We start from the raw sequence: 13117 nt of genomic DNA on the forward strand, positions 1-13117 counted from the left end.
TTGTTGGCAACAAAGATTATCAAAAAGACCAGAACCTGTCTGTTGCTTGATACGATTCTCCAGCCTGACGTAAGAAGTAAATCTTTAAAAACGGGTCATGAATACATAGTTCTTAGATAAAATGGAGGTCTAAGCTGAATCTTGCTTTGTTAGTATGGCCATTTTATGTAATTTAGTTATTTATTTTTGGTTTTTTAATGGGATTTGTTGACAATAAGAAAAATACAGAATATCATCAGCCTTATCCTTTAACACATGAGGGCAAAGCACAAATTGCTGATTGTTACTGTTTATTAATTGTCTAACAAGTAGGCAGGAAGTGAATCCCTCTCATGTCTTTGTATGCGTGGTGCATTCTACCTCCTGCAGGGCTGGAGGCTTTCATCTCCTGTTGTTGTGTCTGTTATTTTGTGCTGTGCAATCCTACCTTGTTGCTTTGTCTTCAAGTCTATTCCCTGTTCTGACAGCTCGCCAGAACTTGTGCTTGGTCATGTTAAATGTCCTGCAATGTTACGACATAAAGTGTCATTCATTGTGCTCATGGCCTTAGTCAGTATGCATGCCTGGTAATAAAGTGACAGGGGTGACAGGCTGTTAGATTTGCTGAGAAGAAAGACAGCCAGAGAGGGAGGGAGATGAAAAAGAAAGACGGGCTCTTGTGGGAAAATGCTGAGCAGCTGAAAGGTCATGGCGCAGAGCGTTGGGTCCACAGTGTGTCTGGGAATGTGTCACAATAGCTAAAACCGAGCAAATGTCAACAGCCATCCCACTTTACTGCAATGACTTTAATTAGTGAGAGAAGAAGAGTAGGGACAGTTAGCATCAGTCACAGTCCCAAAATCAAATAAACACTTGAGCCCAAGCTGTCTGCTGAATCTCAAAGACAACAGTTGGCACACATATGCATGCGTCTTTAATGATGATGCTTTTTTAGTTTACGCTATGAATTTTACAGACAAAGTCCATCTGCGTTTGTTTTCTGTTGGTACAAACTCATTGCATCAGTTGCATCCCTCAACGTAGTCCTGACAAGCAGCCATGCAGTGAAACTTAATAATGGAATTTTTGGAATTTTGAGCAATTTTCATTGAGTTAATCTGTGTTAAGTTAGTATGAAAGCACATTAACAGAGTTAAAGCAAGATGAATTACAGGGGAGTAGTGTTCATGTTGAATCTTTGAGTTCAGCGTCTGCATCCCTCATTTCATTGATACATATGGCTGGCTGTAAACACACACACATAAACACACTTTCTCCATCTTTCCTGAGAGCAGGAGCCTCTTTAATAACAGAAAAGAAAGTCTTATGACCAGAACACAGGTTTCGTTTAACCAGATATATTGACATATATAGGGAAACGTCTCCCAGCATGTCCCAGCTTGCCTTTTTTTTGTTTTAAGGCTGATAGGAAAACACAAGATGAAGGCACAAGAAATAAGACATTACACTGTTAACTGAAAAGCTGAATAATCCAGCACTCTGACCCCAAGGTGTAATTGCCGTGAATAAGACATAGCGGGATGGATAGAGTGACTAACAAAGAAAGAGAAGAGAGATCTACACTTGGCCATTTGCTTAGAGTTGGCCTGCTTGTTTTCATGACAGTGAGAATAAAAGAGGGCAAGATGGAAGAAAGTGATTCACAGTCAAATAGCTTCTGTTGGCAACAAAGTGTGTGAGGACAAATATGGGTCTCACAGAATATTCTGTGTGTGTCTGTGCTCCTTCTTTCTTCCGCAGACATGCATGTGCCACAATGACATGACCTCTGTAATTCACTCCCTGGAAGATTGCTCATAAATAACTAAACGCCATGCAAAATGCTACGCCTTAGGGAGACTCTCTATCTGGGCTTGGTTGTCACTGTCTGTGGGCTAAGAATAACTCCCCCTCTTAAGCGCCCCTTCTCTGCTAAACAAGTTGTACTGTTTTAGTTAAAAACTATGCGGTTATAGCCTACTTCAGCAAAGGCTGTGATGGACCATTGTGTGTGTATACCACATTTGTGAGAACATGTGCGTGCATGCATGCATACCGCGGCTGTTTGAGTTGAACATTAAACATTTGACTTGGACATACAGCCCGCAATGCCTCATGCTATTGTAAAACAGACATATTGTTGCCTCTGGTGCTGCACCTGTTCTACATAGCAACAGGGAAACGTAAATAAATATTGGTCTGCTGCATCATTCGTCCCATCTTTCCCTCTTTTACAAGTTCACATGCACTGTGCCCACACTCCCTTCCTGTTGCCCAAAAGGGGTGCTGGAGGGGTTTGGCACAGGGAGTTCTAGGGTCACTGAAAGTGGCATTAGCTAATAGGAGGTAACAGCGACCACAGGATGACTTATTTAGCATGGCTGGTCCATAGGTTGGTTGCTGTAGTCCTGGACTAGTGTGGCTTCCTGATGGTAGCTGATGACCTATTGATCTCTACAGAATTGATCTATAGTGGAAAGACCAACCTCTTTCTGCTGGGCTTTGGACTTTGCAACATAAGGCCTATGTAACTGCACAGTAGTATATTTTGTACAATGGTAAATAAGGAAGACTTTTGACCTGTTTTGTTTATGTAACCATTATTTACATGCATTCTTGCTTTATGTAGGTTAAGGCTAACATTATTGCTTCTTACTTGGTCGCCATTGCCATTGCCATTGCCATCACCAAGTGGGTGGACACGCTGGTTCCACAAATATTTTCTGCCGTTTATCTTTCCATTTTATATATTTTTTGAAAGGATAACATCAGTGTTACATAACATAGAAATTTGGGAATCTCCTAGAACATCTATAGGACTGTTGTGACCATCAGTTTTAATCATTTCAATTATGCTTCTTAGAGATTATGTTTTTTTCTTCTGGTGACATGGTGGGCGGACAGCCCTAAGTACTCCAACACCCTACCTACGGGAGTTCCTACCGGTACAGGCAGCTGCAGACCCAGACCCAGAGTGAGTCTGGGGGAGAGTGAGATGGAGGCAGCTGCCTGGAGGAAGAAAGGCATTGTCCGGTTAGGCTTAAAGATAACGTTATCTCTTGCCTTCTGCTTAGAAGTGGTGAATTTACAGCTCACAGCAACTTAATACGATACAGTCTCTGGCTTTTGTCTGATATCAAGTGTCCCTCCACATTTCTGATCTGTCATTAGCGTAGTTAGAACGCATTAGCATGGAGGGCTAACTTGGCTTGTTTACTCGCTCTCACTCTGAGCTTAAAAAATCCAAAATGCGGCGTGTTTCAGACGACTGACAACTTGCAGATCCTTTGCGCTTTGTGCAAATACGTGATGGCTCCATTTTTGGCTCACGTACCCTCACGCCGCAAACACTATATCAAGCAAAACATAGCTTATTTAACAGAAGCGCCATTGAGACATTTTCGCGGAATCCTTGTTAATCAGTCTGTGTCCACTGCCTTTATTCAGAGGTTTTTGCGCGTCCGTGAATACAGCGCAGACGGAACTCCTCGGGAGTTCTTTTTTTCCCCTCAGTAGCAGTTTGTGGAGTTTTGAATTGTGGTTTGGATAATTGATTAGTCGATCAGAGCAAAGCTGATGATAACAGAACATGGGAGGATGAAATGAGAGGAGCAGACAAATAAAAAGTTTCACTTTTACTGCTCCGTCTGTGCCCAGAGTATGCTCTGCACTGCAAGAGTGTGGAGCAACAAAAAACTGAATGGTAAATATAACAGTGCTCCTAATGAACGATCCAGCTCCAAAAATAAAACATCAAAGATGTTTAAATCGTGGCATGCCACCACAAATTTTAAGAATGTGTTGGAAACCCTAGGTCTGGCAATATCAGGCTAGTTCTTTTAACAGCAGGACCAAACTTGTGAGAGTTTGAAAGCCCGTGCATATAGATGTTGATGACATGTAGGCTGTAGGAGCAGTTGTACATACAGTACAGCTAGTACTGTGTCTGATGGGTTCAGTTTTTACATGGTTTCATCTCCATTTCTTCGCTTTGTATCAAGCTGGAAGTGCAGTATGTTTTCTTTATTATGTAAGGTGTAACAGCACTGGCAAAGTCAAAACACAGCTCTGTTCTTCATGTACAGGAATAAGTACGCTTCTCAGCAAGACAGGATTACCAGGGTATAAAAGCAAATTGGCTGACATGAGTTTTCTTTTGCTTTGAAAAAAAAAAATCCCACAGAGAGTCACTTCTCCATTCTCTGTCTCCCCCCTGAAATAATCTCTGATCCAGTCAAGCACCAGGGCCCTCAGTACCTTGGCCCTGAGTCTCAGGGGGGCCAGGTAAGAGGCTAGTGGCGGCAAAAGCCCTCTAAGCCGTATTAGCCCCGCCGGTTGCCCATGTGGCCCACAGCGATAACAGCAATAACAAGAAAACACAGGCGCCATCATTCACCCCCCCCCCCCCCCAAAATAAATAAAAAAAGAAGAAAAAGAATTTAAGACGGAAAGCGGTCTCCTTCATGTTTCTAAACATTTCAGCCAAATCCTTCCACCTACCTAAAATGCACACACTCATTTACTTTGCAAAATACATCAGCTGCCATGGCTTAGTTAGCAGTTTTTTGATATGTATGTGTATATTTGTGCCGGGTTTTTTCTGTTCAATAAAGAACATGTTTGTGTGTCTGTTCAGGTGACAACAGTGGACAGGTTCCAGGGTCAGCAGAACGACTACATCATCCTCTCACTGGTCCGCACCAAAGCCGTGGGACACCTGAGGTAATTACTTCAATGCATACCAAGCACAAAAACTTGCCTGACCTAAAATAGACACTTTCAGCAGCTATTCTACTACAAAAATACTTGTTTAATAGGATGTGCACCTAAGATACACATCCTCCAGGGAAGCAACACAGCAAAAATGTAGGCACTTAACTCTCTTGAGACAGCTGCTCTCAGGAGGCGTTCTCCCTTTGTCATGTTTAACTACTGAATGAAGTTTGCTAAAGGAAAAAGAAGACAATAACACTGCGGCTGTCTTCAAGTATGTATGAGCTTAATTTTTAAGGCAGGGAGGATAAAGGGTGCTTCAGGACAGGAACATGTCTGTGGAGCGGCTGTACTTTTTGTCCTGGTTCAGAGAAGCTATTGTGCTCTGATGATTGGGGTGAGACTATCACACAAAGAGCTCTGCTGTGATCAAAGGCGTACCATATAACAGTCATTAAGAGGCATGATGTTTAACCAACTGCAGCGGTAGGTTTTATGTCTTTTTGTTCCATGTCCCATTGCTTTTTGCTCAGCTGTACTCCCTTGCTGGCCTCTTCCTCTCAGTCTTCAGCTCCGTCTTCTTATCTCTCTGCTCCCTCTTCTCTTCATCACCGCCTCCTTCCCCATTTCACTGAATTGATTTGTAGTGAAATGGCCCTTCACTTCTCAGCAGCCGTGACACCCCGATGAGCTCTTCACACCTAATGTGCTGCTTGTTTTAATACCAGACAATTGAGGCTGAACTCTTCCCCAGTACTTCAGTTTGCCATGCTGTGATGTACAGTAGCTGCTTCTGGAATTGCATCGCTCACAGCTTTATCACAGCTGCACTGCGAGTGCTTTTACCCGCCCTCACATTGGACAGTCTGCAAATCGGAACCCCACTGCAAATAACAAGCCATTCCTTTTTTAGCTAAATGCATCGCCCCCTCTGTACCCCACCCTTGAGCTTGGTCACTTTTAGCCGGCAGAGAAAACACTTTAAAACTCTATTTTGTTCTTTTCTCGTCTCTCAGATAAAGGAATGAATTGACATAGCTGGGAATGAGAAGTGCAGCAGGCCTCAGAAAGTGGTAGTTTATCTTGCTGGCAGCGCCTGCTTTCCTCTTGGTATCTTTCATTTGATCTTGTCTTACACTGGATATTGTACCCTGCCTCATACACATTCTCAGCCCACACTAAGTGGGAAGGTTGTCAAAGGTTGTCCTTGTAACAATGTGTGAGAACTCTACTTAGCAGATAGTGAAGGGTATACAGCAGTGCTAGAGTTTCTATTCTCCTAGATAAGTATCTGTATCAAGGACATTAAACCCTAGTTTTTTTAATTAGCTTCTAAAGAGTGATGAGCTTCATGAACACACATTTTTCTGCACGAATTAGAACAGTTTTTTGGTAATTCAGCATGAAAATATTTGAATCAAAATTTGATGGCAGTTGTGTGGCTGATTGATTATGCTGTCAGTCTACGTTAAATCTAATCAGCTGAGTTCATGGGTGTCAAACATTCCTCCTCTTCCTTCTTTCAAAACCCTTTTGAAATGAATTTCATATTGTGCTTGTTTCCTTCTTGGTGGCCAATTTGTATTCCTTTCCATACTTTTTTTGTGCGTGAGTACTTTGAATACTTTAATTCAAGTACTCACATATGGAAATTACATAAATGTCCATCCCTATTCCATACGCTCCTGTCTTCTTGTGGTCCAGCTGTTGTCTTTCCTGTTAATCCAAAGCCAATTGCTGCTTTTTCTGCCGCATTTGACAAGGGCTTGATTGCTTTTTGCGGGAGTGACCCCTCACCTCCATTTTCTTCAGTAGACTGGCTTGAGTGTTGAAGCCACAATGTGTGCGGGGAAACAAGTTTTTTTTCTAGGTCCGCGTTCATTTTCAATCCCGAGCAGCCTGCAGAAAGCTTGCATCCTTAGATGCTATGTGGTGCTCTGGAGGTTGGCCTGTGGGTACAAATGGTGTAAAGTGGACACTGCCACTGTTTGTAGGAAAGCATTTGCAGTGGTTTGCCTCTGTTCTGAGGTTGAGTCCAACTGTCTGGGAACTAGGTTATGCCTCCAAGTGTAATGCCCTTGGGCGAGGTTTGTAGTGCACCCTGTTAAAATGTGGCTTAGTGATGCAGGTGCTTGGCAAAGGGAGCAAGGGGGCATCTTCTCTGAACCACTGCTCCAGATTCTGGGGTGTGGGTAGAGGATCATTGGTAAATGTGGACCCGCTCCCTTTAGATAAAAAGTGCTCAGTCTAAAGCATTTCCGACTTCCGTTTATATATAAGTAAATATGCTGAACCATTGCGATGGATTCAGAGTTTGCAGTGACGCCAATTATGTTCCGCCTCGTTAGTTCACCACATGGACCGTTAAACCTGGCAACAACTGCAGCCGGCTCAAACGTGATTGGTCAATATCACGCGGACTACAAACAGCCTAGCACCGGAAACCAGGGCTCTTCCGCTCTTCTTCCGGAGGCAAGATCTCCGGGGTTTGCCTACAGACTCTACATTCACTGAATGTAGAGTCTGTATAGAGACTAAGTCTAAAGTAATAAAAACATAGTGATTCTTATTTTCATGTGATTATACACAAAATAAAACATACTTATTATATTCTATTTCTGCCAATATTTCCCCCTAAATCCTACACACTAATATTCATTCATATCTTGGTGTTCTAAGTGCTCAGCTGAGTGGTTGAAAGAGCAGTGGTTCATGGGAAATTCTTGTGCTGTCCACTGTGTTTTTCCCATACTGGAATCACTGTGGTGTACCACAGTCCTACCTCACAATCCAACCCCCAGTACTCTCCCCTCTTCCTGCATCTGTCCTCATGGCAATCTGCTGCCGTGACAACCACAGGGGACGCAGCTGACCATATGACAAGCTGACCCTTGGTTTGACAGGAGAAGCATCCCTGCTGATGCACACAGGCACACTCACATGCAGGAGCACACTCTTTGACAGGGAAGCACAGATCCAGACACGCTCTGACATGTACACACACACATAAACACACATGTGAGAACACACACGCGAACGGTATTCGTCCACTTTGCCCTGCCATGTCGCAGCACAGCACAGGTGGGCGTCTCTCAGTAGTGCCATGTCCACAGGCTATCATGCCTCATGATTGGTTCATCTTTTCTAGAGCTCTGTGCTCATTGGTTGCAGGCTGTTGTAGTTTGTCTCTGTGGAAATGTTGGGCTTTCAAGTTTGATTTTGTACCATTTGCAGTAATTTTACATAAACCTACCGGCTGCACGTGCTCACTCACTCACTCACTCACTCACTCACTCATAAACCCTGCACAATGGTTTTTATAAGCCATTTTTTTCTTTCTACATATTCATGGAACTCATCATGCATATTGCAAGGATTAATCCTCTTAATCTCATGAAGTACTCAGGTGGACATATTCCACATTTTTTTGGCTACATTTCCACATATATATGTGTTGATGTGTGCTGCATACACACATGGGTGTGTGCCAGACTGTGTGTCAAAGCAAAGACTGTTTTCATTCTTAGCAGAGCTGCTTGAATAAGACAAACACTCCTTCCCCCTCATATGCTCTGCCTCCTTCCGTGCTCTGTAGATTTCTATAAGCCAGTATGCTTTTTACTCACAGATTTACAGGCCAGCTGGTCATACTTTGCACAGCTCCATTACGTTGCCCATCCAAACACCTCGAACACACAATACAAAGATTATTTCATGCACACAGTTTGAAAGATAACCCCTTCTTTTCATGGCTGCTTCTCTTTGTGAAAGAGAACATTTTTGTGGCTTTTTAGATGTTCAAGAATATCAGCCTCTATTTCACCATGTGTCATGTATAGAACTTTCAAGAGTAGAGTAGAATACGGGGATGTGTACTATGAGAATGCTTTTTTTTGTTTACGTAACATATTGTGTCTTAAGTTTGGGCTGTCAAATGCAGACCTTTGTACATCAAGTCCGTATTTTTCTTAAATTTTCTTTAAATCTGTTATCTGTTAAAAAATTGTTTCACACAGAAACCTTGCACACTGAGTCTGTTGCGCTAAATTGCTACCCTGGAAATCCAGAGTTCTCGCAAGAGCACAATTTGAATTTGCTCAGCGAGTCACTCTGGCAATCAGTAATGATGCTCATTACCCATGCCATTGGAGCCAAGCTGCACCAATCACATCAGTGTATCTGATATAGGCGGGTCAGAGGTGAGCTAAACAGATGACGACAGCGCTGCGACGACAAAGTCCGGAATCAGTCAGTAAATATTGCAAGATGGCTACGGATGAACACCAGTTGTTTGAAACGGCTTTGGCTGCTACAGTGAACGAGTTAGACTTGGCTTTTTCTCTAAAAGAGGAACAGAAGACGGCGCTCGAATCTTTCCTTTGCAAGAAGGACGTTTTTGCTGTTTTGCTGACCCGATATAGCAAGAGTCTAATCTACCAGTTAGCTCCGCTGGTAGCTAAGCGCTAAGTATTTTTATGATTGGTTGTAGTGTTATCCAATTGCGTAAAGTGATATTTTCAAATGCATACTTGGTGCCGCCCCTCGAGTTGGGCCATTTTCATTACTCATACCCAGACCCTAAATCTTTCTAGATTTGGGTCTGGATTTCCAGGCTACTAAATTGCTCTACTAATTGCAAAATGGCAGCACGGTGGTGCAGTGGTTAGCACTGTCGCCTCACAGCAAGAGGTTCCTGGTTTGAATCTAGGGTGGAGGGTTCGTATCCCGGGTGTAGGAGCCCCTCTGTGTGGAATTTACATGTTCTCCCCATGTCAGCGAAGCTACTCCGGCTTCCTCCCACAGTCCAAAGACATGCAGGTTAATTGGTGACTCTAAATTGTCCGTAGGTGTGAATGTGAGTGTGAATGGTTGTCTGTCTCTATGTGTCAGCCCTGTGATAGTCTGGTGACCTGTCCAGGGTGTACCCTGCCTCTCGCCCAATGTTAGCTAGGATAGGCTCCAGCTCCCCCACGGCCCCCCAACAGGATAAGCGGTTACGGAAATTGAATGAATGAATGAATGCAAAAATTTGTAATACAAGACAAAAGGTTTGCTTCCTTGCTTCTCTCCTCTGGAGGTACCTCCCTGGCTGTCGCCACTTTCTGCACGGGCCTTGCTGTCCACCTTCTCCACTCTGTCACACTCTCTTTGTGTCTTTCTGTCTGCGTGTGGTCCTCATCCTCTATTACAGCCTTCTTTTTGTCACCATTATCCACCTTAATATTACTATCTGCCCTGTTAAAAATAATACTGTGTGCGTGCGCCCTGTTCCACATATAACAACTTCAGATAAAGAATACTGATTTGGTGTGTGAAGGCATTTAAGCATGTTTTTAACTTGGGTACATGGACATTAAGTGGAATTCCGCTAAAACAGAGCACGACAGCAAACCAAGCATGATTCCTTCATTCTCTGGCAAATGACTCCCCTGTCTCTAATCTCTTAATTCTACAGGATGGCATAAAAAGTAACCTATCTGCCCTCTCTTGTACTCTCCCTCCTCTCCCTCTCTTTATCCGTCTTGTTTACCCCTGCCCTTTGCCTTTCATTCCTTCATTTCTGTCATGGCTTCTGTTTGTCCCCCTCACCTTGCGCTGCTTATCCTTCACTAAACCTCTCCCCTCCTACTCGACACTGCTTTTCCCTTCCTTTACAATCTTTTCTTGATCCTTTCTTTGATCCCTTTTTTTGTTTTTGCCCCTACACATGATTTCCCTCTCCTCCTACAATTTCACACTTTCTTCCCACTTCTCTTTTTTTCCCCTCCTTGTGTCAAACCAATTTTCAACTTTTTTTTTTTTTCCTAACACTCCACAGGGATGTGAGGCGTCTGGTGGTAGCCATGTCAAGAGCCAGACTGGGTCTGTATATCTTCGCCCGGGTGTCTCTGTTTCAAAACTGCTTCGAGCTGACTCCTGTCTTCAACCAGCTCACTGCCAGACCCCTGAAGCTGCACATCAGGCCGCATGAATACTACAGCCAGGAACAGCCCGTATGTAGACACACGCATGCACACACCAGTTTCTTTAACCCCATAATCTTATACTTCATTAAATTTGGCTGATGATTAAGCACTCCAGCTCCATATTTGCCAGTAAGAACCGACTATTCCATGTTTCGCTTCAGGACCCATTTCCACTCTCCAACATCCCTCCTTGTCGTTGCTGCCACAGCCCCCTGACTATATCTAATCCTGCCTCTATATTTTGGATGGCATCATCTTTCCCTCTGGTCCTCACTGGTCCCAGGTCTTACCACAGCTTTACCCATAGACCCCAGCCTGTTAACAGCATTCTGCAGGGCCATCTGCAAGCATGGGAAACACGGGCCTGGCTGTAATTAACCCCTGAAGGTCAGATGGCAAAATCACTCTCCCAAATCCCGCCAGGCCAGCATGAGACGACTGTTGTCTGGTCACTGTGTCTCGCTGACTGGCGTGTGTGGCAACAGGGGTGTCTAAAATACCCCATAGCCTCTGACACTTCCTCTGACTCTAGAGTGTTCATCCCCATGGGGGACAGCTCTTTTGGGCACACACATGCGGCCCCTGCTTAGCCCGTCTATCTGGAGTCAGTAAACCCCTGCTGTTTACACGCAGATGCAAAGTCAGATTTTTGTCTGGCAACACTGAACCAGAACTTTGACAGACTACTTAACAGCGCTGATTCAGAGGCAGTTATAAAAATAAAGGATAACACTGCTGCTTAATGCTCCATATGGATATATATGTATTTACAGCGCTGTAGGGTGGTACTGGACAGACGGTAAAGCTTAAAGTCTAATCACACTCAATCACTGGAAAACGCCTTGATGTTTTTACTGATAGTTTTACAGTAATAAAAGCACACACAGTTAAGTTTTACAGTACTGAAGCTGTCAGCGCATTCACTTGATGCCCAGAGGGCCTCTCTGAGCATCACCCCTGTATTTATTAAATATTCTGCTCGCCTCATTCCTCAGTTTAGACTGCCGCACTCTGTCTGCATACTAATTCTGTTAAATTACAAACTCTGAATCCCCGATTCCTTTTGATAGTATGTGAGAAGTGATTGCTGGAGGCAGTGAGTGAGAAATGTGCTTTAAAATAACAAGCGTCACAGGCAGGTGAAGTGTCATTTCCCTCAACATTTTCATCAGATCCATACTTTACCGTGCGGCGCCTTAAAGAAAGGTATACGCTTTCATTACCATCACATCCTGGATTAGAAACAGTCTTTGTCTCACTGGTATTTTTTGTTCCTTCCCTCAGAGAGATGCTTCTGGACAGCCAGACCAAATCATCAACAACATGCCAGAGATGACCAACCTTGTGTACAATATGTACATGCACATGATTCAGACCTCCCAGAAGTACAGACAGGTAAACACCTTTTGATAAATACAATGATGAAGAATGTGAAAGACAGGATATAGTACTGTATCATATCACTACTGTCTCAAAAGTATATTGCGGAAAGGAGGCTGATATGACTAAGGCAGTATTCAAAACCTCCTACTACATACTAAATACTTAATTCGTTGGTAGTATTCAGTATGACACTTGTAAACCGATGTATTTAGCAGTATGCCAGGAAGAAGCAGAAATAAACAACAGCATGGCAAACCACCACTACTACATTTCGTCCGTTCACCTGTGTATAAGGGCATCTGCACCTGCTCTGTCCCTAATAACAACAAATAGAATTTAACATTTGATTTAAGTTATGTACATGTCATGTTGTTTTCTTATTGACAGTTTTTTAAGGTTAATGTTGCTTTCTTCGTAATATCAGATGTTAGCTTAGCAGGCTTAACTTAAACATTATAGCTTTGTTATGGGTAGCAGGACAGATGTAGTGATACGTTCATTACAGATGTCACAATTGTGAATTGTTTTCCCTACACAACAGTAAATTAGAGTTAAAATGTGTATTCCTCTTTGTCCACCACTGACGAAGGGGTTGTTGTGATGGTTCCAAGGCATTGCATTTTTGGATATAGTTTGTCTGATATCAGACAGAATTGTCAAGTGTTTACTCTTCGTTTCTATTGTCCATCTACTCTCAATGACTTCTCCAGGACCAGAGCGAAGTAAAACAAACTACGATGTCAGGTGATATTGAGAAGACGTCAATTTAGAACAGCCTCGATAACAATGTCTTATCTTGTCTGTAGCACTCGCCATGGTTGTAATTACTCCTCATTGGTTCTGGTGCAAAACCTGTTGATTTCCAGCACGTTGCTTCACAACAGCGTTAGTCCCACCCATGTCACTGATCGGGTAATTAAGTCCCCACAGGGCACTCAGTTGTCGTTTTTTTTAATTAACCGGGAAAAAAAACTGTTTCATGTCACAATGCCAGACAACTCTAACTCAGCGGAGTAGGTGGATTAAAAGGTCAGGGCCAAGGCTAGGGTGAGGCAGACTGGTCGAATACATAATGG

The 13117-nt window shown here is 43.3% G+C and overlaps 1 protein-coding gene across 3 annotated transcripts in view; it reads left to right on the forward strand.

Annotated features, from left to right (window-relative positions):
* Positions 1–13117, forward strand: part of aqr (aquarius intron-binding spliceosomal factor) — a 75535-nt gene that overhangs the window by 56759 nt on the left and 5659 nt on the right. For all 3 annotated transcript variants that reach the window (XM_033642898.2, XM_033642902.2, XM_033642903.2), the window contains exons 33-35: positions 4616–4701; positions 10511–10685; positions 11943–12053. In XM_033642898.2, the coding sequence (XP_033498789.1) occupies positions 4616–4701; positions 10511–10685; positions 11943–12053 (372 nt within the window). The remainder of the gene's footprint in view (positions 1–4615; positions 4702–10510; positions 10686–11942; positions 12054–13117) is intronic.

This window comes from Epinephelus lanceolatus, chromosome 15, assembly GCF_041903045.1.
Source record: "Epinephelus lanceolatus isolate andai-2023 chromosome 15, ASM4190304v1, whole genome shotgun sequence".
NCBI lineage: Eukaryota > Metazoa > Chordata > Actinopteri > Perciformes > Serranidae > Epinephelus > Epinephelus lanceolatus.